The sequence below is a fragment of the Balaenoptera ricei genome, chromosome 9 (genome assembly GCF_028023285.1).
Source record: "Balaenoptera ricei isolate mBalRic1 chromosome 9, mBalRic1.hap2, whole genome shotgun sequence".
Classification (NCBI taxonomy): domain Eukaryota; kingdom Metazoa; phylum Chordata; class Mammalia; order Artiodactyla; family Balaenopteridae; genus Balaenoptera; species Balaenoptera ricei.
The window spans coordinates 14669603-14694152 of record NC_082647.1 but is presented as its reverse complement, the minus strand read 5'-3'; the positions used below and the strand labels follow the sequence as shown (position 1 = coordinate 14694152).

Genomic DNA, 24550 nt, shown 5'->3' with positions numbered 1-24550 from the left:
GTTGGCCATTCTCATTACCCAGTAATGAGGCAACTAATTAAATTGTGGCCACTCAGACTAGGTGCACTATTTTACTTATATGAGGTAACTAGACTAGTCAAATTCATAGGGAGAGAGAGTAGAGCAGTGGTTGCCAGGGGCTGGGAGGAGATGGAAACAGAGAGTTGTTTGATGGGTAATGAGCTTCGGTTCTGCAGGATGAAAGGAGTTCAGGAGGTGGATGGTGGTGATGTTTGCACAAAATGAATGTACTGAATGCCACTGAAAAATGGTTAAGATGGTAAGTTTTATGCTGCGTGTTTTTTACTAGAGTTAAAATAAAACATACGCAAAAGGAAGAAGATACAGTTTTATCATGAGAGGCCCTTTCTGCCTGTGACCTGCAATCCAATACGGCTGAGAGTCTGGTCAAGCGCTATTGGAAAAGCTGAATTTTCTGCAACAAGCCGAGAGCACAGGGACCACAGGCTGAGAGGCAGAAAACAGCAAGAGAGAAAGTTGGGACTTAGGAGGCGAGTACCACGAACTGACATTTAGGTGTCTCTTGTACGTGTTCGCCTGTATGAACTCATTACTCTTAACAATCCGCTGGGGTAGATGCTGATTTTCAGATGAGGAAAACAGAGGCAGGAGGAAGTTAAACAAATAAACCTCGACGAAGTAAGGGACAGAGTCAGGACTGAGACCTGGGCGGTCAGTGGTTCTGTTCCTACTCCATGGCACTGGGACACAAACAGCCTGGAAGCCCCCTGAAATCCCAAGCGGATCGTGTTGTCAGAGAAACCCACACCAGCTCACAAAGCCTCAGTCCCAGGGTGACCTCCAGGCCCTGCTGCACCAGCGCGGTGCCTCTCTCCCTGGATGCAGAAAAGCCCACACTGCGGGGATCTCGCAGCTGCTGCCTTGCCTACCCTCCCCTTCACTTTCACGTGCTTTAACTTCTGCGGACTCTCCTCCTTCCCGAGAACAATCTGTGGAGCAGCTTCGGGAAACCGCTGGCCATACAAAATTATTCCGGTGCTTCGAAGATTTACTCACCACAATCCTCTTTTGGTGTGCCCACGTCCAGGAACTGACGCTCATTTCCTGAGCCACAGTATCATTGTTCAGTGTGTCTCACAGTTGGCTCTGGGATAGCAAAATCTCTTGGCCAAAGTCTTTTGACTACCCTCAGTATTTGTGCTTGAACGATCTGTTTATGTGAGCTACTTGGGGTCGCCAGCATAGACCGTGTATTAGGATTAGGTTGAGGATGAGAAAGATTCAGAGTCATCATCTGGCCTGATAGAAACCAGCCAGGACCTGGGAATCCCCTGGTGGTCCAGTGGTTAGGGTTCCGCGCTTTCACTGCCCAGGGGAACTAAGGTCCCGCAAGCTGCGCGGTGCAGCCAAAAACAAAACAAAATGCAACAAAACCAAACCAAAACCCAGCAGAGGACAAATCACATCATCACATCACTGGGGGTCCTGTGACAGAGAAGGACAGGACAGGGGAGTGGAGACTTATTTCAGCAAGATGAGCCATGCTCTAGAGAGAAATACACATCAACTTGACAGAGGGGAGGCTTTGCCCCGGTGGAGAGGAACTTCTTCACCAGAAGGATGCCTCCTCTGTGCCACAAAAAGGACAGTGTCTTCCTGAACCCAAGGAAGAAGGACCTTGAAGACCCCATGGCTCCAAGCAGCATAGTGAGTTATACAACAATACTCACATGGACTTGGCAATGAGAATTTGATTGTCGACAGCCAAGAACAGACTCTGCGAAGGAAACTATGCCAAACTACAGCCATGTAATAAAATATATTCTACCAACAGTACTTAGTTTGCCTTCTCCTTGTGTTGGTTTCACAATTTTTTCACTTTATTAACTTACGGACGGTAAAGTGAATTATTTATGTTTGTTGTTATAAATGATCTGTTCCTACTCCTCTTACTGCCAAGAGCTAAGACGTTCCTGGTGTCCCACAGTAATATGTAGTCTGGTTGCAGATCTCAGGTGATTTCATTGACTTATGGGGACAAGGCAGTGTGATTTCTCAAGCCCACTCCAAAGGAATAAGCAGAAAAACCTATAACCAGTATATAGGTTCAGCCCTCATCCATACGGAAATACCTTTCCTAATATCCTCCCAGTTCAGCACCTGCTCGTAACCATAAGGACCCACACCCTATCCTCACATACTAAGCAGTGAGGAAGCTTCCTTCCAGATGGGGGAGATAGGCCAGCAAATGAGGCCCTTGCCTAATTAGGAGGTACTTGCCTTTAGGGGTCTCATCCAGTGACGATTTACCTAAGGGTTTGTGATGTCTTGTGCTATATGGGGTCCCTGACATCAAGCGTATCCTTAAATCAGAGACTGTCAGCTGGTAGCCCAGAGGCTGAATCAATCATGTAGATGTGTGTGTGTGTGTGTGTGTGTGTGTGTGTGTGTGTGTGTGTGTTGTGGCTGTTATTTTTTGGCTTATACAAGTTTTCTATTAAAATATGAATTATTTGCCAGAATTAAAAATTATGAAGTTTCATGTAACAACGCATATTTCCAACCCCTTTGGAAAATACCAAAATGCTGGGAAGCGCTGGTAACATTAGAGCAGCACTGCCACTTGGCAACAACCCACTGACCTGAGGGAGGGGGTCCTCCACAGCCCCCACTGGTAGGATTTACTCCTTCCTTCCTTCCTTCCAATGTCTGCCCCTGCACATTTGGGTTCGCAACTCTGTGCCCTCCTGGTCTAGTAAACACCAACGTTCCAGAACTGCTCAGTGCATGTGGGGACACAGAGCCAACCATGACACTCCGGCAGGTAGTAGGATAACCTATTCTAATGAAATTTTTGTTTGGCTCTCTACGTATTTCCTAATTGTAAGCAATTCGCCAGGCTTTGTATGCCTTTGCCTTAATAATTGTGGTGGGGCAGAGAGCAAGGCAGCCTGAAAATGAAGCTGATCTGTACTAAAAACCTAAGGCCACTGAAGAGATGATGGGGCGTCCTGGAGAGAGGGGGCCCTTGGAGAAGTGGTGAGGTGAGGAGGGCGGGCCCCTGCCCGGGAAGGGCAGAGAGGTCTGGGGACTCCTCCAGAGCAGCAGGGTCACTATCACTCCATGAGAGCCTTCTGGAGCCACATGGCTGGGTGGCCAGGAGAGGCAGCTCTGGCCCCAGAGTCCCAGTCCCAGCAAAGACTCCATATCCCAGGAAAGCCAGGAAGCAGGGCCTGCCTGGCTCGGAGGACAGGTGCCAGCCAGGATTTCCCTCATAAGCCTCAGGGACTCTGATACAACCTTGGAAGGACAACAGCCTTCAAAACAGACTGAGATGAAAAGGAATGAAGGACTGACGTATGCTATAACACAGATGCCCCTCAAAAACGTGCTAAGTGAAAGAAGCCAGGCACGAAAGGCCACATAGTGCAGGATTCCAGTGATGTGAAATATCCAGAATAGGCAAATTCATAGAGACAGAAAGCAGATTAGTGGTTGACAGGGGCTGGAGGAGAGGGAGATGAGGAGTGACTGCTTGATGGGTACCAGGTTTCTTTTTAGGGTGGTGAAAATGTTCTGGAATTAGATAGTGATGATGGTTGCACTATGTTGTGAATATATTATGAATGTACTAAAAGACACTGAATTGTAGACTTTAGAATGGTTAAAATGGTGAATTTTATGTTATGTGAATTTTATCTCAATTTTAAAAATGAGCTGGAATTTGCTACCACCTTAGTGGATGGTAACCTGAAGTTACAATTAAGTTGATTTAAAGGAAAAGGAAAACAATTTCCCCCAACCTCTGAGTCTGTGGGCAGGACTCATTCCTATTATCTAACCCTAAGAAAAGGAGCCTGTATCCTGAGACACAGGAGGACCCAGGTTTACCTGGGATGGAGCTCTAGAGACAGGAACACGGAGTGTGTTAGAAGGTGGTAAAAACACTGCCCAGGGGAACAAGACTGGGTCCTGATGACCTCGGAGCTCAGCCCAGTCCTGGGCTGACCAGCTCCAGACTTCTTTTATTGGACTTTCTAGTTTAAGCCTTTGTTCTTGGGGTCCTCTCTTACAGTCTGCCGAATCGAATCCAAACGAATGCAGCATCCTAGAGGATGTGTGATCTGAAGCATTAGCAGACGTTACGTGGGCAAACTGGTGTGTGAGGGGGCTACAGGTTGGGATGAGAAGGACCAAGAGGAAACATATTCCAGGCAGAGGGGAGAGAATGTTCCCTGGCCTGGAGGAAAGACAGAACACAGTTGGGTGTGTCTGGGGCCAGCAGAGAAGGGGTAGAAGGAGATGAAGCCTGAACTAAGAGCAGGGCTAAGACGTGAGGGACCTTTGTAGCCTTGTAAGAAGTTGGACCAAGCCCACAGGTGGAGGGGGCCCTGAAGGACTGGTGAGGTTCACATTTTAGGAAGATGCCTCTGGTGCCGAAACAGGAGGAAGCAAGAGTCGAGGGAGACCGTAAGGAGACTGAGGCTGCGGTCAGACAAGAGATGAGATGGACTTGCACTCGGCGAGTGGCTGTGACAAGGGAGCCTCTGAAAGGGAGAATTCACGGGACTCGTACCTGATTGGATCTGGTGGTGGGGGAGAGAGCAGGAAGGTTGGGGATGAGGAATCATGGGCTGAGAGAGGAAGCAGACGTGGGATTGGGACTGGAGAAGGAAATGCAGGCCTGGGCGTGGAGCCTGAGGTGGCCCGGGGTCAGCCACGTAAAGAGTGCCCGAGTGAAGACCATCGAGGGAGCCCTGGCCTGGGAGTCAGAAAACCAGCCAACCGTGCGCTTGTGTGGTGCCGCCTTCAGCAATGCCCTTGACCTCTCTAATTCCAGCCCTCATCCTAAACTGGGGGTGCTGTCAGTTCATGTGTGTAAAACCCTCTGGCACTTACTAGATGCTCCATCAATGTTAACTGAATCTGAAATGTTGCTCCTTGCGTCCCATCGGCACTTTGCTCTCTCATGCCCGCCGATTCTGTCGTTTCTTTCATCGGCCAAGAGTAGGCGCCGAAGACACTGCCCTCACCCCTCTGCTCCGGCTCCAGGGTAGCCCGGAGGAAAGCCCCTCATCTTCCTTGAGCCGCGTGAACTTGATTCCCGTTTTAACAGAGGACAAGCAGGAGGCTGGCAGGCGGACCTAGATTGGAAGCCAGGGCTCCCGGCTCCAGGATCCGCGCTCCCGGCTCCGCAACATCTGGACTCCTGCCGAGGGGGCGGGAGGCCGGGGGGCGGGGCTGTGGGTCCCCGCGCGCCCGGAGCCTCCTCCCTCCCTGCCCCCGCCCCGCCGCACCTCCCCGCGCTCCTCCTCCCGCGCCCCGGCTCTGCGCGGAGGCTGCGGCTCGGCGGGGCAGGCGCGGCGCGCGGGGACCCAGGCGGTGGCGGCCGCCGGGCGCAGCGGGTCCGGCGCGGGGAGCCGGGCTCAGCCTCGGCCTGCGCCAGCCCCGACCCTCGCCCACCCGAGGCCGGCCTGGGGGGCCCGCAGGGCGCGCGGAGCGCCGAGTGCGCGTCGGGCCGGGCCCCGCACCTCGGCACAGGAGCGCGGTCGCGGCGCGGCGGAGCGCCAGGCATGGAGCCGGCCCGGGAGCCCCCCGCGCGGGCCCGGCCGCCGCCGCCCCCCGCCGTCCGTCCCGCGGTCGCCCCCGCCGCGCCCAGGCTGCGGTCGCCCGCCGAAGCGGAGGGCCGCGGTCCCGAGGGGCTGCTGCGGCGATCGGGGTCGGGCTACGAGGGCAGCACCAGCTGGAAAGCGGCCTTAGAGGGTAAGCGCCTAGCGGCCCTCCATCCCCCGGCCGCGGGACCCGGGAGGCGGGACAGAGTCACCTTGGCCGGTCTCCCGGTGGGGAGAGCGGGGAGCGCGACTCTGGAAGCCGGAGGATTGCCAGGGCATCAGATGCCACATTGTGGGGCGGTGGGGAACAGGTAACTGGGGACCACCTATATATAGTACAGCCTTGACCCTGTGTCTGCAGCTAACTCCCTCTTTGACCTTGGGAGCAGGTTTCATTCTCTGAGCCTGTTTCCTTATGAGTGAAGGGGGACAGTTACCGTCCGGCACTCACCCGATCGGCATATTGAGAGAGTGGCTTGACTCTCTAGCAGTGAAAGTACTTTGGGCAAAGTGACTAAAGCTGTGGACCCCGACACAGTGCTAATGCCCCGTGTGAAGGGGGTTGGGGGATGGGGCGCTGGTGGTGCCGGGAGGGAGAATCGGCCAGAGGGCCTTCCTTGCAAGTCGGGGGTCCCACCTACCTCTTGCAGTCAGAGGGGCTCACGGCCTGACCCCTGACTGGCCAAGGGGGCGGTCAACAAAGTGGAAGACAGATTTCAATCAAGTTCATGAGTTCTTTCAGTGAACTTGTGTGGCCACTTGTGTGGTGTGGGAGGTGCTGGAGCTGGCCAGAGGGCTGGTTCTCTGGATGTTTCTCAGTATTATGGACACCCGGAGTCCAAAGGCCGAGGACCTGCCTCGACGGCATCAACTAGGGAAGCCCAGGACCTGGATCACCCAACCATTAGGGAAGGAGTGTCAGAAAAGGAGGGCTTCCTGGAGTAGGTGACCTCTTAGGAGGTGTGGAAAGAGAAAGATGGGTGCACCAGGCTCGAGGAGTGACATGTTCAGGGATCAAGTGGCGAGAACTCGCCTGTCCCTTGTGGGGAACTGACCTCCAGAATACCAGGATCGGGGTGGGGCGCGGTGAGAAGAGAGGAGTCTGGAGGGCCCAGACCGTGAATGGCCAGCCAGGCCTTGCCAAAGTGTTTGGACTTTGTCTGAAGCGGCTGTTGAGAGATTTGAAGCATAGAATGAGACAGTGGGTGGCCCTTGGAAAAGTGGTGGTGGCCCAGAGGGGTCAGACCAAGGCCAGGTCAGTGAGGAAGGCGGGGCCGTGGTCAGGGGAGGGACATAACCAGCGCCAGCCAGGGCAGGTGCCTGGCCAAGGAGGGAGACGTGGGGACAGTTCTGTCGGCATTTGACCCAAAGGCTGGTAGGCCAGGGGACACGGATGGCCTGAGGAGGGGCTGTGCAGACTCTGAGGGGAAAGCTGGACACCTGGATGGTGATTTGGGACAAAGGAGGCAAAGATGTTGGAACTCAGTGTAGGAGAGCCATTGCAGAGGACCTTCGGGCTGAGGACAGCTGAGCTGAATAAAGGTGGACAAACCCTCTCTTTGTCATGCATCTTCGGGCTCACTGTTAGATTTGCCTGTGACCCCCTGCTTCCCTCCTGCCCAAGTTATTTCTTGAAGTTGCTCACTCCTCTTGCCTGTATTTCTCCACTCATTCATTCGTAAGCATTTCTCCGGGGGCTGCCCTAACTTCATTCCAACCCCCAGTGCTTAGGGGCCACTTCAGGGGTGGTGCGGCCTCTTTCAGTGCCTCCGGCTGGCTGGCTCCCGTCTTACCTCCCATCCTGACCTTGGCCCCTTCTGCTTCCTACTCCCAACCACGGCTGGGCCGACCACCTGCAAGTTAGGCTGAAGAAGAAGCCGCACGTCCGGCAGGAAATGGCCCAGGGGGTCTCTCAGGACACTGGCTCTTCCAGGCCCTGTGGAGTCTAGCCCACTCTGTGCTCAGTGCCCACCTGTGGCCCAGCCTCGTCTCGCCTGTCTGGGCATGGCTCCCTGCCTGGCCTGGCTCTGTGTCTCGTGGCACCTCTGGCCCCTGCCCTCGTTCCCACGGTCCACCAGGAGCAGCCCCACCCTGGTGCCTGTGGACCTTGGGGGCTCAGCATCTGGGGCCTGTGGGCCTTTTCCCACAGGAGTTTTAGGCTGGGGAGTCTGTGTCCCTGCCAGGGGCCTCCCCTCCACTGGTCCCCTGAGCATCTCCTGGGTGTTCCCTGGGCTCCGCGTCTCCTGCGGGGAGAGGGGAGCTCTCGGACCACGACGGTGCTCTCCAAGGTCCTGCCGTGTGCTGATCCCCCCGCACATTCACTCACTCTTCCTCACCTCCCACAAACACTCCTGGAGGCCCCACTGTTCCAGCGCAGCTCTAGGCACTGGGAACATCCCTGCCCTTGCAGAAATCACAGGACAGGGGCTGAAGCAGCCTGCTGCAGCGCAAAGAGCACGGATTCTGGAGTTGGGTAAGCCTGAGCCAGATCCTTCCACTGCCAGCGGGCTGGCAGGTTTTCAAACTTGTCTGAGCCTCAGTTTCTTCATCTGCTAAGCAAGATGAGGATTTCTGCCTCTCGGGGCCACACGGACCAAGGTGCTGGGGTGTAGGCTGTGTGCAGGTGATCCCTTTCCCCAGTCCCTAGAGCCCGGCATCCCTGATGAGGGAACCCAGGGAAAGTGTGTGACCAACTGCTCAGCTGAAATCCTTTGACTGCTCATCTGCCTACTTTGAGTCCACTCCCCACCCCAAACTGAAGTCCTCATAATGGGCCCAGTCTGCAGACCCTGAGAAACACCCGTGATGGGATGAGGGGTCTGCCAGGCCTGGGGGCCAAGGGGTTTTGCAGCCCTTACTTAGCCAAGCATCTGTCTTGAGACTTCTTGATTTGACCAAGCTGAACCCTTAGGGGGCCTGTGCTCCTTTATTACCACGTACCGAATATTTATCAAGCACCTACAAAGTGCCAGCCCCGTGCTGGGGCTTTCTCAATAGCTGTCTTGTTTAACCCTCACATCTGCCCTTGCAGGGGCTTGGTGGGTGTTGTACCTATTTTATATATGAGGAAACTGAGACTCGGAGAGGCTAAGTATCTTGCCCAAGGATGCACGTTGCTCTCTCACACGTGAAATCCCATCGGGTTTGCCACGAGGCCCTCTGATGTGAAACCTCTCACTCTGTCCTGAGCTGACCAACATGCGGCTTGGTGAGGCTAATTGGAGAGAATCAAATTGTGCTTCTGACGCATGTAGCTCTCGTCCCTGCGCTCCTCAGACAACCCTGCCACCTCCAGCAGATGCTTTTTCCTCTTCACAGGTTAAGTGACGTGGAAAACATCTTAAATCTGAAGCTGGGATTAGAGCCCAGGTCTTTAAGACTTTCCTTCGATGAACAGTTAGCTTTATAAATAGGAAGCCAAACAGAAATTCTCCTGATTGAGTCCTCTCCCTGTGGATATTAACCTTTCCTTCCATCCTCAGCCTTGGGGGACAGGCTGGAAAAGTGATCCAGAGCTCCCGCCTGGGTTCTGGAAAGACTGGAGGTGACTGGAGATGGGAATGTTTCTGGCATTGGGTTAGGGAGGGTGAGGAAAAGCAGCCTGGGGGTACAGGAGTGGGGACAGAGTGATTCTGCAAATCTCAGGCTATAGATTTTCCAGTGCTCACCAATTCTGAATTTTTAATGTTGAAAGTTTCTTGATAAGACATAAACCCACAACTTCCTGCTCAAAACCACACACATGCATTTAGCAAAGCCTCTTAAAAATTTAAAAATGACCAAACTCTACATTTGATAGTTTGTGACAGTCAAGAGTATGCTTTCCAGGCTGTGGCCCTGGCAACTTAGAAACGCCAGCTATGATTCTCTTTTGCGCTGTGGATATGCGGGTGTTGGGAGATTTGTCTGGGCTTGGGAGCCAGGTTTTTTTCAGTTGTTCCTTCTAACATTAGGCTAAGTCATATACATTTATAACATAAATAAACTGCACCCTCAAACTCCATCTAATAAGGGCCATTGCATAGAAGGAAGGATTGCTGAGTTAGACATTTGTTATGGCTTGAATTGTATCCCCCCCAAAGAGATATGTTGAAGTCCTAACTCCCCAGTACCGCAGAATCTGCCCTTATTTGGAAATATGATCATTGCAGTTGTAATTAGTTCAGATGGGGGCATACTGAAGCAGGGTGGGCTCCTCACCCAGTATGACTGGTGTCCTTATAAGAGGTGGTCACGTGAAGACAAAGAGACACACAGGGAGAAGGATGTGACGATGAAGGCAGAGGCTGCAGTGATGCAGCTGCAACCAGCCAACGAGCATAAACGAGGACAAAGCAAGGAAGGACTTCCCTACAGGTCTCAGAGGGAGCACGGCCCTGCTGACAACTTGATTGTGGACTTCTAGCCTCCAGAACTGTGAGACAACACATTTCTGGTGTTCTAAGCCACCTGCTTCGTGGTGCTTTGTTACGTCAACCCAGGAAACGAATGCAACATTGTTTTGGCTTGTGCAGCCCCACAGCTGTCCTCGAGAGTGAACAAGGAGTCAGACTCTGTAGCGCACCCTCTCTCTGTCCACAGTGCCGCATCCAGAGCAGTTATCCCCATGCAAGGATGAAGAGGGTCCTCAGTTCTGGTGATGCTGGAGACACAGGCACAGACTCCCCTTTCCCTGAGAGCAGGTGTATATCCGCATGGCCAAGGGCATTGTCATTCAGGGCAGCTAGATTTCCCTTTGTGTTTTTTAGTATCAGTGGGTGCTCTGTAACACGCAAGGCAATGACCGAGCCCTGTTATAGGGAACCCAAACGTGAGTAAAGCACAGCCCTTACCCTAAAGGAGCCCATGGGCCGATAATCATCACGATGGTAATTGCTAACACTGAAGGAGAGCTTACCATGCCAGGCATTGCTCTAAGCCCTATATGTTGAATTCTCAGAAAATTCTAAGAGGGAGACACTATTATGACTTCATTTGAAAGACGAGGAAAATGAAATAAAATAGAAGCTAAGTAGCTTTGCCACTAAAAAGTGGCAGAGCTGGGATCTGAACCCACGTGAAGTGGCTTACGATGCTAGGCTCTCATTGTGGTGCCAGGGTTATAGAAGAGGATCTAGAGGCATTTAAAGAAGGGAAAGGAGGGACTTCCCTAGTGGTCCAGTGGTTAAGACTCTACACTCCCAATGCAGGGGGCCTGGGTTCGATCCCTGGTTGGGGAACTAAGATCCCACATACCGCAACTAAGCCCGCGTGAGCTGCAACAAAGACCCAGTGCAGCCAAAAAAAATAAATAAATAAAAAATAAAAAAAAATAAAGAAGGGAAAGGCAGGATTCATACACAGCTCAAGGGGATTAGTCTTACAACAAGCTGCCCCTGAGGACAGCAGAGCAGATACAGAAGGAGCCCAGCCCTTGAGGGCAGGTGTGAGCCTATGTTCTTACCATGCCAGAAGCCACCCACCTCTGGACTCCTGGTCACTTGCCAGTATAGACCGTGCTCATAGGAAGGACTCCCGGATGTTTGTTGGACTTGCAAGTAAATATGGCAGACTGAATATATGCGTTTATTTTCTTTCCCTTCCAAAGCTCATTAATACAACAGTAAAGGGATTTTTAAAAGGTCACAAGGATAACAAGAACAGGAGACAAAACAATAGCAACGAGGGGCTTCCCTGGTGGCGCAGTGGTTAAGAATCCGCCTGCCAATGCAGGGGACACGGGTTCGAGCCCTGGTCCGGGAAGATCCCACATGCCGCGGAGCAAATAAGTCTGTGTGCCACAACTACTGAGCCTGTGCTCTAGAGCCCGCGAGCCACAACTACTGAAGCCTGCGTGCCACAACTGCTGAAGCCCACGTGCCTAGAGCCCGTGCTCCGCAACAAGAGAAGCCACCGCAATGAGAAGCCCGTGCACCGCAACGTAGAGTAGCCCCCGCTCGCTGCAACTAGAGAAAGCCCGCGCGCAGCAACGAAGACCCAACGCAGCCAAAAATAAATAAATAAATAAATAAATTAATTAAACAAACACATAGGGATCAATGATGGTGTAACTGACACTGAATCCACTGGCCTGTGAAAGTTCAGGAAGCAGAGGAGCAACCTGAGTCACAAACAGGAACCCCACAGCGCAGAGACCGGGGCACCAGTCAGCACGGCCGTGAGTGAAGAGGGAGCTGAAATCAGGAGGGCTGGGTGAACACTTGTTAGGAAGACTTCAGATCCCCAAGTCCTCTCCGCACTCTGTGAGCCCATCCCCAGCCCTCTTCCTTGGGGAGAGAGGGCCCCCGGACACCAACACATTTGAGAGCAAGCAGTTAAGGCGACATTTATGTATTGAGGGCTCAGGATGGCCTCCTAGCCTCTTTTCCCAGCCAAGCCTACACTCTCCAGGAGGCAAAACAGAAGAGCAGTCTCCAGGGACACTGACCCAAGAGGAAAAACCCAAGGAGGTCAACAAACAGACAGCCTTGAGGACCAGCCCGTCACTCTGCCACAACCCTCACAGTTAATAAGCCCCTCTTCCTGTCTCAGAGGTGCCAGTGAAGTCTTATTCCTCCTGCCTTAATCATGAACAAATAACAAAGGATCTCCAGACATCTGAGGAAAGTCTCTGACATGGAAGCTAGAGATCAAAACAAATGAACAGGAAAAAAAAAGCAGTTTGGAGAAAACAGAGATTATACAGATTAAACTTTCTGCCCACCTCTCCCCCACCCCCTCCGCAGCCCCCCTCCTCCCCCCCAAAAAAAACCTAAAAAACTATCAGTAATATCCTCAGAGAGATAAGAGAAAATTTTGCATCATTAAAATAAGAACAGGACGCTTTAAGAGGGAGTATTCAGGGAACAGCAGCAACAAACCCAAAAAAACCTTAGCAGTTAAAAATAATTGTAGAAATAAAAGATTCAGTAGCGAGTGGGAAGATAAAGTTGAAAAAAATCTTCAGGAAATAGCAAAGGCAAAGAGACAGTGGATATGAGAGCTTCCTCCCTCCTCTCTGGTGGCTCTTCCTCTTCTAATAAGGGCACTAATCCCATCCTGGGGGCCCTCACCAAGAATGGAATCTGCTGGTACCTTGATCTTGGACTTCCTTGCCTCCAGAATTGTGAGAGAGAAGTGTCTGTTGTTTCAGCACCCTGTCTATGGTTTTTGTTAGAGCAGCCTGTGCAGACTAAGTCAAAGGTGAAGTAGAATTCCTGATTTTGCCTCATCAGCTTAAAGGAGTTTTGAAGTTGAAATAATGATGAGCACACAGAAGTGTAAGCAAAGGAAAATGATTAATTACAGGGAAACAAGAAGTTGTGTAGAAATAAAGATCATAATACACCGCATAGCTTTCCTGGGAGTAGCATTTACATTGCCATACGAAAAGAACACCTAATTATCAGTCTAACCCAAACTATGATGTTGAGAGAGCAGGTAGTGTGTGAGTGGTCAGGGTGGGGATAGTAATGCAGAGAATTAAATCTTCCTCGTTATTGTGGGAAGTCAATAAGTAGTGTCTTAAATAGAGAAGTCAAAAAGTATTGACATACGCAAAGCTTTTAGAGATTTGGAGGTAAATACCAAAAGAATTAGCTAAAAGGGTTGGAAATAGTTGCCTCTGTGGAAGAGGCAATGTTCTGTTTGGTTGTTAGTTTGTTTAGTGAAGCCTGGTAGAATTTCTTGACTTCAGATCTGTTGCTTTTCAAATCCTTGATAAAGGACCAGGTTTCTTTTACCAATTTGTTGTGAAGTACAATACAGACAAATTACTAGAAACAGTATCAGGCACTTGGATGTCACAGCAATGCTGAACTGCTGTAAAAGTTTCTAGATACTTCCTCTCAATTTTGGTATTTAGCTCGTCATGGGTGAGTAATGGTGGACAGCCCAGCACTGGGCTGTGGAGACACTTCTTTCATCTATGCACATATATAACTTTTAAAAGGTTTTAAAAATGGTTAAAAATAAAAAGGGAGTACTCACCTACTAGGATGGCTATAACAAACAAAAATGGAAACTAACAAGTGTTGGTGAAGAGATGGAGAAATTAGAACACTTGTGCGTTGGCATTGCTGGTAGGATGCAAAATGGTGCAGCAGCAGTGGAAAACAGTTTGGTGGTTCCTCAAAAAGTTAAATGTAGAATTACCATATGACCCAGCAATTCCACTCCTAGGTATATACCCAAAAGAATTGAAAACAGGGACTCAAACAGATATTTGCCAATGTTCATAGCAGCATTATTCATAATAACCAAAAGATGGAAACAGCCCAAGTGTCCGTCAATGGATGGATGGATGGATAAACAAAATGTATATAATTATACAATGGAATATTATTCAGCCATAAAAAAGGAATGAAATTCTGATATGTGCTACAACATGGATGAACCTTGAAAACATTATGTTAAGTGAAAGAAGTCAGACCCAAAAGGACAGATATTGCATGATTCCACCTACATGAGGTTCCTAGAATAGGTGAATTTATAGAGACAGAGAGTAGATTAGAGGTTATCAGGGGCTGGAGGGAGGTGGGAATGAGGCGTTAATGCTTAATTGGTACAGAGTTTCTGTTTGGGGTCATGAAAACATTTTGCAAATAGTGGAATTTTGCAAATTCACAGTGCACAACACTGTGAATATAATTAATGCCACAAATTGCACACTTAAAAATGGTTAAGATGGCAACTTTTATGTTATGTATATTTTATCACAAAAAAACTTTCAAAGATCCTGTGTCTGAAGTCTAAAAGGGTTCTTTCCTTAAACATCAAATTAAAATTTTAGGTGAGAACAATAAATATAAATTTAAAAGGGAGAAGCCAGAGGATCAGGAAAGCTTTCGTGGAGAGAATGGAGGGTGTGGGGCAGGATTTCAAGAGACTGCAGTGGAGGAGGAGAAATTTGAGAGCAAAGACCCAGCTGAAGGGCTGTGAGGACGGACTGGGGTATTTCAAGGAGTCCGTCTGGCTGAAACCAGGGATGAGGTAGAGAAGCAGCAGGAGATGAAAGATTGGAAAGCTCCGACAGCCACAGAAGGAGTTCAAGTGCGTAGCCCCGGAGGCAGGGTTTTTAAGCAGGGGGATCACAGAGACAGACCCATGCTTTTGAACAGCACCTCAGACTTCAGCATCAGAATCTCCTGGAGGGCTTGTTCAAACACAGCCCCAGAGTTTCTCACTATCAGGACTTGGGGCTGGAGGTGGGGGTGGGTGGTGGGGACGTGCCAGGTAATCAACCCCTTTCTCTCTCCTCAGACACCACCACGCGTCTCCTGCTGGGGGCCATCGCAGTGCTTCTGTTCGCCATCCTGGTGGTGATGAGCATATTGGGTGAGCATGGATGTCAGAGCATTTATGCGGTTCAGTTCCTACACACCTTGTCAAAAGCATGTCTGATTAGGTAAAGAAAGGTTCCAGACATACCGCCAATTCTGTGGGGTCAAAGTAAATAGGAAATGGAGTGTTGGTTCTAGATGAGATTTTAGCCTAAAATAGTACATTCACACATCGTCCTCTTTGCTAAGCCATGCAGCGGAAGTGGAGATGTTAACTTAGGTACGATCACAAAAATGCTTCGGGAACGCGGAACAAACTTGGTGTATGGTAGTCACGTAATGCTTCTTGAAGGAGATGGTTTGGGGTTAAGGGCCTTAAAGATCTCATTCACTCACTCAACAAACATTTATTGAGCCCGGCTGTGTGTTAGGCCCTGGGCTAAGTGCTGGAGATCTTTTTAAATGTATGACATCAACTTCCCTGTCCAGTGATAGAGGTGTTACTGCCTGGGGGCTTCCCGGAGGTGGGGGACACGTGTGCTAATCCCTGAAGAATGAACAGTTTCCTAGAGAGCAGGAGGTAGAGGGACCAGAGCATTCCAAGGCGGAGAGGCCTGAAAAACACAGAGTGACAGGTAGGACTGAAAGGGTTGAAGGAGGAATGCAAAAGAGGAAACTGCTACTAAGTAAGGGAGGCGAGGCTATATGACCCGGGGATTTGCTGCTTTTAATGGATTCAAGTCAAAGTACGTCATGGCTTCTGAAGGGTTTGCAAAGTGACTTCAGGACCTCTGTCTTTAATCTTTGAGAAGCGCCCTGAGACCTCAAAATGGGAGGAAAATCCACTGATAACATCAATTCCTACCAAACCCTCACTTGTAGGGCATGCAGGCTCAGCAGGGAGTTGTGAGTGCTTAGCAAAGAATGGGGTGACCACTGGGGTCAGCTTGGATTCACCTAGACTAATTGTTACAAATGAAATTGTTCTATTGCTAGGTTGGGAGGACAGGGCAATGTGTAAACATAGCATATTGAGATTGCAGTAAAACACAACAGAGTCCCTGGAAATCCTCGTGGGAAAGCATGGCAAGTCTAAGTGGGCCTGTAGCTCATTGAGCAGGAATGCCAGGGTGCCCATTAATTAATTGGTGTTGGTGTGGTGGTAGCTCCCTTGGGGGCTTGAGTACCATGGACTTGTTCTTGGCTCTGTCCTGGTCTACATTTTAGTCAATCTCTTGTATGAGAACAAACAAAAAAATATGCTTATGGAATTTGCAGGTGAAACAATTCAAAGAGGGATGCTCAACATGACAGATGAAAAAGAAACCAAGATTAAAATTTATCTTCAGAAACTCAAATGAGCCAATGTGAATGAGATGACTGTGGAAGAAATAAACACAAGATCCTGCATTTGGATTTAAATGTGATTTACACATGTTCTGGACAGGGGAGACCTGGCTTAGAAAGAGATCATAGGAAAATAGTTGAAGAGTATGGCTGAATTCCTTTTGGCAAGGAGTCTTAGAGAATCTCATGGAAGTTCTGGGCCTCCTTCCCAGAAAAGTGCACATAGGCACATACCCACAGATTCTTCTCATTGGAGCATCTGAAGACTGGAAAGCCCACAGCAGCTGGAAGGGTTACGGTGATCGCTGCTGGGTGGTGGACCACAGCTGACGTGTCCCAGCCTGTTCTGGTGGCAGCATTTTACTGGTGATGTGGGCACACCGTACTGAGCCAGGCAGGATGGAGAAGGGTCTGGAGGGCACCCCCTGCAAGGGATTGTGGAAGGGACGGTGTCTGTTCAATCCTGGAAGAGGGGAGGCAGGGGTCCTTCTTCAAGTAGGAGGTGGAAGACAGACCAGGTCTGTCTGGGTCACTCCAGAGGCAGATCCTGGACCCACAGGTTCCAGGTCATGGGAAGGCAGGTTGGGACTCAGAATTGCAAAGGATCTTTCCAGCAGTTCAGCAGTGTTAGCTGATGAGGGGGTGGCCAATGAGAGCAGGCCCATCGAGCCCGCCGATGGTTCCCACCCAGGCTGGAGAGAGAGGACGCGTGGTCCCCAGGTCCTTTCCAAGTCCGAGTTTCTCGGTTTCCACGCCTCGGGGAGTTCGGGGAGACAGAGGAGAGCTTAACCCAGGGGCCTAACCTGCTGTCACTTCCCCTCGGGGCGGTGTCCCTGCCAGTCTCCCAAATTCCTTTTCCTTACTCATTTAGTCACCAGCCTTTTACCTGCCAGGCCCTGTGACAGGCGCTCCCCCGAGGCATGTGGCTGATGGGCACCAAAGTGGAGGCAGGTGGAGGGAGTGGCGGGGAGCGGAGTGGGATCCTTGGGGGGCCGGACAGAGGCCCGCTGTGCTGGTGGATACCGAGCCGCTCCTCTTCCCTGCAGCTTCCAAGGGCTGCATCAAGTGCGAGGCGCCCTGCCCGGAGGACTGGCTACTCTACGGAAGGAAATGCTACTTCTTTTCTGAGGAACCGAGAGACTGGAACACGGGCAGGCAGTACTGTCACGGCCACGAGGCCGCGCTGGCTGTGATCCAGAGCCAGAAGGAGCTGGTGCGTGCCGGTGGGGCGGGGACCTTCGGGGAGAGCCATGCCCCAAGGACCTGGTGTCCCCCGTGACCTGTTTCCGGAGCACAGCCTGGGGTGGGGGGTGCAGGTGGGCTCCATGGGGTCTGAGCAGGTCCACGAGGGGCTCTTGTTTCCACTGCTATTGTCAAGGCCAACTATGTCCACCCAAGGCTGGTTTGCTGAGCTCGACTCAGTATTGAAGCGTGAGGATTACAAATTATACCCGCACTTGTGAAATGAAAAATCGCGTTGGCTTCTTCTACTAGTCCAAATCAGGGCCTGATCTCTCATTTAAACAGTTGTATCACTAGAAATGTGAAAGAAACACAATTAGTGGGTCTCTTGGCCATTTTGGGTTTTGAGGGCAACAGTTCACGCAATCCAAAATAGCAGAAAATCTAAAAGTCACTTCTGTTTGTCTCTGATACACAGTCTGATAGCTCCTTTCGGCAGAGAAAGGCCCAGGAATATGCGGGTAGAAGGACATCCAGCCTGAGCTTTGAGATGTGTCCCAGATAATCCATCAAGTAGGCAATTCCAGGCTTCCTGAAAATGAGGAACGCAGGCATGCTGGCCCACTGAGCTAGGAGACAAACCCTGTTCCAGGCTTCCTGGCCCAGTGGTGCACTCCCAGAGCCCGGGTCCCTTGGAGGCCGTTGCAGGCAGCTCCACGTGAGTGCAGGGTGTCTGTAACCCCAGCTCCTCACCCTCGGGATGCAGCGAGGCGTCACTCTCTCCGTGTCTACACATCTTGGGAGCCAGTCTTCCAAGCTGAGGTTAGTCTGGGGATGTGTGAGCAGTCAGGAGACCGCACCTGACTCTGAGGTTTCCCTCTTTCCTTGGTGCAGGAATTCATGTTCAAGTTCACAAGGAGGGAGCCCTGGATTGGTCTGCGCAGAGTGGGGGACGAATTCCACTGGGTCAACGGGGACCCGTTTGACCCGGACACGTGAGCTGAGGCTTCATCTTCTGGCCAAGGAGCTTAGACCGGGGAAGCCATAGCCTCCCAGCCGCACCTCCTGAAGAACCTGGTTTTGTGCTAGCTGGAGCCACTCACCTCTAGGGTCAGGGGTGTGGGACAGAGACCCAGTCATGATAATGGCTTTACTACTCTCTGCCTGGTAAAGTCCAGCCTGGTTTGGTGGCCCTGCTGCACGTAGGCAACAGATCTTCCTGCTGCTGGAAAGGGCCCGGGCTCTTTCCATCTTGTGGCTCTCCAGTCCATCTGCACGGCTCAGCGTGGCTCAGGGGAAGGGAGGACGTGCCCTGGACATCCCTGTGCGTTGGCCAGAACTTAGCTTCACGGCCACACCCGACTGCAAGGGAGGGTGGGAGGTGGGGCCTCTGTTCTGGGCAGCCACGTGCCACCTGAACATTGTCACTGTGGGAGAAAGGGGATCTGAACCCTGGGCACCAGGAGGGTTCCCTTAGAGAAAACACCTCTTGAGGGTGTCGGTGGTGTGTGCAGTGGTGGTATTATTTGTGTGGCCCAAGTGGTGTGGTGGGCAGTGTGTGATGGGTTGGTGGGTGTGCAAAGCCAGGGACTGTTTGTGGGGCGACGGTGGCAGCAGTCATGGGTGTAGGGGCAGTTTAGGCTTAGGGAGATGCAGAGCAGCACACACAGGGAAGTAAGAGCCTCAGCTTCTGATGTAGACTCTAAGGCTGGAGGACTAGGCCCGAGGAGCCGGGCGGGGGCACGGCTGCTGACCTGACGTGAACTGCGGCCCGTGACAACTCCTTCCCTGTGCCGGCTTCTCCCCGTCTCCTGCACCTGTCTTTGTCCTCACTGCCTCTTCCTTGTTTTCTTTCTTTTTTTTTTTTTTTTCCTTCTCTTTCCTTGTCCTGCCCTCATCCCAGACCTGTTCTTAGAGCTGCTGAGAAAGTCTTGCCCTTGCTGCTCCCACCTCTCCCCTTCTGGAAGCTTCCTGCTCCCGGAACCCAGGGAGCCCTGGAGGCTGGGGTCCCCAGAGCGCTGACTACCTGGCAACCAGCGGGCCTTGGGGCCACGCTTCTCTGACATTGAGGTGGCCCTGGCCCCCCTACTCCCTCTTGGGGTCCTTCTGATGCCCTCTGAGACCCCAGCTCCAGCCTTGGCAGGGGGCTCAGGTCAGGGTGACCAAATGAGGTGAAGAAGAAGTGCTGAGATTCAAAAGGGATGATTTTAGGCAGGGAGAACCCGCCCTGTGCTAGATACAGGAGGTGCAGGCAGGGCGCTGTGGGGAAGGTGGGTGGGTGGAGGGTGGTCCTAGACAGGGCCCCGGGTTCCTGGGATGAGTGAGCTGAGCCCGACGGGATGGCGAAGCCAGATGGAGGAGTGCAGGGTGCGTCCCGGAAACATCCGTGGGCATCACCGGGGGCTGGAGCCGTGAGGCACTCTCTGGAGGCGACGGGAGCCACGCAAGCGGGGTCTGTGGGGGCCGACTGTCCCGGAAGGCCGCTCCCGAGGGAAGGACGAGTCACAGGGCCTCTGGGGCTGCCCAGTGACGGGCCGCGTCTGCCAGGTCGTGAGTGCCCGGTCTCTTCTCTCCCCGCCACAGATTCCCCATCTCGGGCCCGGGGGAGTGCGTCTTCGTGGAGCCCACCAGGCTGGTGTCGACGGAGTGTTTGATGACCCGGCCCTGGGTGTGCAGCAAGATGGCCTACACATGAGGTGGGTGAGGCCAGAGGCGGCCCGGCAGCCAGCCTCCGAGACCTGCCAGCCCCGGGCTCGTCTCCAAGCGAAGCGGTGAGGAGGGTGCCTTCCGCCCCTGGGCGCTCTCCCAGGCCCCGGAGTCTTGGTCCCTGGTCTCCTTGGCCCAAGGCAGGTCCTGTGGCTCAGCAGTCAAATCCCATGAGTCAGCAGTACGGCAGGCACCTGTCCCCAGCCACACATGCACACTGACACGCTCACGCATGCCCACGAGGGCACACGGCCCCTGCTTCAATTCAGGCCCACCCTTAGTCACCCATCAAGTCCCTCCCTGGCCCTACCCTGGAACATTCCCGCCTCCGGAGGCTGACGGGCTGCGGCACTGTCCACACAGACGGGCCCCCTCCCCACGCATCTCTCTCCTGGCTGCTGGGGAGGCCGGAAGGGAAGCCCCCCTCACCTGGGCCCAGCATCCACCGTCCTTGCCTCGCCCGGGGTCTCAGGCAGGCCCCTGCTGTGTCCGTGGTGCTGCCGTGTTGGTCACTGATGGACTAAAGAGATGACTGGCGTCCAGAGAAGTCGGCTGCCACTTGTTCCAGGATCATGGCTTGGGGGAGGGGCATGTCTCCGGGTGCCCGTCCTTGGAGGGACACCACCAAGAGGCACCGATGTGGCAGGCGGCATGTGTAGGAACCAAGGCCAAAAGCACACTGTGTGGCCTCAGGGCACCGTTTAACGTTGCCAGGCCACTGAGTTATTCTTAGATGTCCGAGGGGTGAGCTCCATCTGGTTCCTCCATTACTATTCAACTCAGAGTGACAAACATTGATTCACACCTACCTCGTGCCAGACACCACACTAGGCATGGGGAGCGACAGCTTTATCCCCCAAGGAGCACACAGGGAGCAGAGGAAACAGCTTGGAAAGCACCAGAACATTCTGGAACACAGTTGAGGAATGGCTTACTCTGCCTTAGGGGAAGATGGGGTGAAGAAGGCAGGAGAATGAGCCACGGAGAAGAGATGATATTCATGTTGGGCCGGTTAAGAGTCTGTGCAGGTGCCGGGGCCCCTTCCTGTTCCCCCCTGGTCTGCCTGGAGAGGAGGCGGGGACGGGGCGGGGGTGGGGGAGGCTGGCGGTTCCCCTGGGCCTATGGGGGCTGCCAGTGCCACCCTCTCCAACGCACACACGTGGAGCCCAGAGCAAGCTGTGGCCGGGTGACACACAGCCAGCCTGCCTGGGAGCCGCGTGTGTGAATCCGGGTCCCGGCCCATCTTCAGAAAGTGGCTCACAGGGAAACAGGTCCTGCTCTGCTCCGCTCAGTCCTTTTACTGTCAGTTTTCAGACAAAACTGTCAGCTTGGTTTCGTTGACCTTCTTGAAAGCTTTCCAGGTACTTAGTAAAATATGGGTATTTTGTGGTTTCCTATTTTATCTTTATGGGGAAGCCAGCGTGGAACCTGAGCGTGCAGTAAAGAAGCTAAGGGAATTCGGTGTGGCCTGTGGAGGGGTGGCAGGAGCCCACCGCCTTCCCAGCCCCTGTGGGGAAGTGTGTTGAGGGGCTGGGGATTGAGAAAGTGGTCAGCTGCCGCTACTGCTGCTTGGGTTGGTCAGGGGTCGGGGTGGTAAGTGGGAGGGCGTCTCTCCCTCACACCAGTTCTCACCAGTATCTTCCCCTCAAAGATGGTCTCGTTGCTTTCCACGTGGCACCTCATTTAATTCTCTCAGAAAGACCCTGAGGCAGGTAATGCTGCCACGGGTGACAAAACTGGTCCTGGACGCGGAGAAGTAGGGCTGTGCTCTCATCCTGTCCTGCGGGTGCCGGTGGGAAGAAGGGCGCCACGAGGTGGGTGGGGAGGAAGCAGTGTGGGAGGGCAGGGAACGAGGAATCCGGGCCACTGGGATCTTAGTTCTCATTCAATATGCACAGCCTGCTGCCTCAAGGCACACTGGCAGATGAGCTCTCCAGCCTTGGGCTTGCCCTGGGACCGCACAACAATTCTACATCCGGTAAAGCTAAGAGGAACTCTGACCCAAGGTCATGGGTGCTTTAAGAGCTCTCTTATCTGCTCCTACGAGGATGGAAACAGAAGACCAAAACGAAACACTGGCATGCCAAACTTCAGAAATGTTGAGAATTCTTCCAAAGGTTATAAACCAACGAGGCAGGCGCACCTCCCACGTGGGCGGAGCCAGGCTGGGTGGGCGGGGCCGCGGAGTCGGGTGCAGTTGGGGCCGGCGGGCACAGGTGGCAGCACGGAGGCCGGACGCTCTGCTGGTTTCGGAGCTCGGAGCTCGAGCTGGCTCCCCCACGGTGGGGGTTGGGAGGAGGTGTTGGGGGTAGGCACAAGGGACCACCCTTCCTCCAGCCCCACTCCTCAGCCGCTTTGGAAGATTTTCGCTTCTGAGGCCACTCCCCTGGAGTTGAGAAGATGCTTGGCTGGGAGCCTGGGCGGCTGTGCCCTGGGTGAATTTGAACCCGCACGGCAGCCCTGTCCTCGGCGTAGCCCCTGGAGCCGGCAGGATGTGGGTAGGAGGCTGGAGCACGCACACCAGGTCACCCTCAGACGTCCTTTGTGAAGATGGAGGGACGGGGGTTTTTTTCAGGAGGACTCACTGGGAGGTAGCGTTTGTTGCCGTGCTGGTGGGTTTCACTAGTGTTTGCTTAGTAGATCCTCCTACAACCTTACAGATGAGGAAACAGGCTCAGGGCAGTTAAGGGACTTGCTCTACTGCTGTACATCACAGGCCTAGGAGGTGGCGGAAGGGGAGGCGGGGTGGAAGGGGCCACCTTGGGAGAGGACGTGGGGCGCCCACAGGCGATTTTCTTCCTGTGCACTTTTATCGTCGTCGTATGGTTTTCAGGTGAATTTCCCATAGGGAGGGGGTAATGCAAATACTGACTTCCGTCCTTCTCTCCCTTCAAGGCCCAGCTCGAGCTCCCTGGGACTCCTTCTAGGACAGCAGCAGCCCTCAGTGACCACTCCCTCACCCCAACACCTCCAGCACTTAAGACTGAGCCTTTCACACCACCGGAGTCTGTTGGAAGTTTTCATCTGTGACTCATCTCTAAAGTCATCTGACCGCTCTTGGCAACTGATTATAAGCCCCTGGATAGCAGGGATTATGTGTCACTGGCCTCTTTGTAGCACACATAGCATGTGCTCAAAAAAAACTGTTGTATATGACAATAAGATTGCCCCCAAATGTCATCTCTGAAACTCTTTGCCATGGTGGGAGACAGCAGTGGCCGGCCATCATAAGAGGCTCGTCTTTTTGGCTTTGGTGGGCGTGGCATGATTTTAGAGGCCCGGCAAGATGCACTCTTTAGTTTGTTTTGCTTCAGCTAAGTTAGCTCGCTCACATTCTCTAAGCGTGTAGATACTGGGTGGCCTGAGTGGAGGTGACAGGGAGCACCCGGGCCGTGAGGGAGAGCTGCCTTCACCTCCAGAACATACTCTGCACATACACAGAGCCCAGCTGGTGAGGGCAAGGGGCTGGCTGTGAGTGGAAACCAGGCCCGGGGAGGGTTTCCCACAGTGACTGGGGCTGGCGGCTGAAGATTCCTGTGGTCACCAGGATAATTATGCTAATATCACTGTGCTGTTTGTGAAAGACGACCTGGTTTTCAGAAATGCCCACTGTCTGCTGTGTACTTAACACCAGGAGGGGGTGGAGGTAGAGGAGGGAACTGCTCTTTCCTTAGGCTGTAAAGAACTCCAAACCGGGAGCAAGTATGAGATTCAAACAAGGGTCATCCAGAAAACCTCCTGCCGTGCCGATCAGAGATCCCACGTCTCAGCCTGGAGTGGGTACACACTTGGCCTGACTCAGAAGACCTGCCCGAGTCTAGTCTGGGGCCAGCTCTCCCAACAAGCAGATGTGTAGCTCAGGCTGCTGTGCTCAACCTCCCCGACCCCAGGCTTCACCTCTAACATAAAGTAGAAATCGTGCCTGCCCTGCCTACCTCACAGGGTTTTGAGAACTGTAGATGTTAGAATTTCAGGGATTAGAAATTATCGACCCCATTCTCATTATCCATGAGACCCCGAGAGGTTAAATAACACGTCCAAGGTCACGCATCTAGTGGCAGAGCTAGACCTCAGGTCTTGTGGCTCCTCTAATCGTTGTTGATACTATTATTGCACGTATCATGCTTTATTTGTTTACCTGTCCACCATCCACGCAGAAGTGTAAGCCCCTAGAGGGCAGGGATCCACTCTCACGCTCCTTTATTCTCTAGCGCCTGGCACATACTAAAGGTGCTCAATAAACATGTGTTGACCTAAACTGATCTTGACTCCTAGTTCAAGTGCTCCTTCTACACCATGCTGTCTCTGATCTCAGAAATCTGTACTGCCAGCCCAGCTGCCCACAAAAAGTATGAAAACTTGCAGGTGTTTTAGAGAAAAAGACAAGATGCTCAAGTGCTTTGCAATGTGCTTTAGGGTCCTGTAGTCTAGAGCACAGAAACCATTTGAATAAAGACATAC

At 52.6% G+C, this 24550-nt stretch overlaps 1 protein-coding gene across 1 annotated transcript; it reads left to right on the top strand.

Annotated features, from left to right (window-relative positions):
- Nucleotides 1-5555: 5555 nt before the first annotated feature.
- CLEC2L (C-type lectin domain family 2 member L) lies at nt 5556-24337 on the top strand. Its single transcript, XM_059932627.1, has 6 exons — nt 5556-5745; nt 14835-14909; nt 17248-17414; nt 18278-18378; nt 19967-20079; nt 22985-24337. Exons 1-5 carry the CDS (start codon nt 5556-5558, stop codon nt 20076-20078), a joined length of 645 nt encoding a protein of 214 aa, XP_059788610.1. The 3' UTR covers nt 20079; nt 22985-24337.
- Nucleotides 24338-24550: the final 213 nt, after the last annotated feature.

Excerpts from the sequence above, each read along its gene's own strand:
- CLEC2L (XM_059932627.1), top strand. The coding sequence starts at position 5,556 with ATGGAGCCGGCCCGGGAGCCCCCCGCGCGGGCCCGGCCGCCGCCGCCC. Across the intron at positions 17,415-18,277 it reads TCCAGAGCCAGAAGGAGCTG|GAATTCATGTTCAAGTTCAC; the intron begins GTGCGTGCCGGT and ends TCCTTGGTGCAG. Across the intron at positions 18,379-19,966 it reads GACCCGTTTGACCCGGACAC|ATTCCCCATCTCGGGCCCGG; the intron begins GTGAGCTGAGGC and ends TCCCCGCCACAG.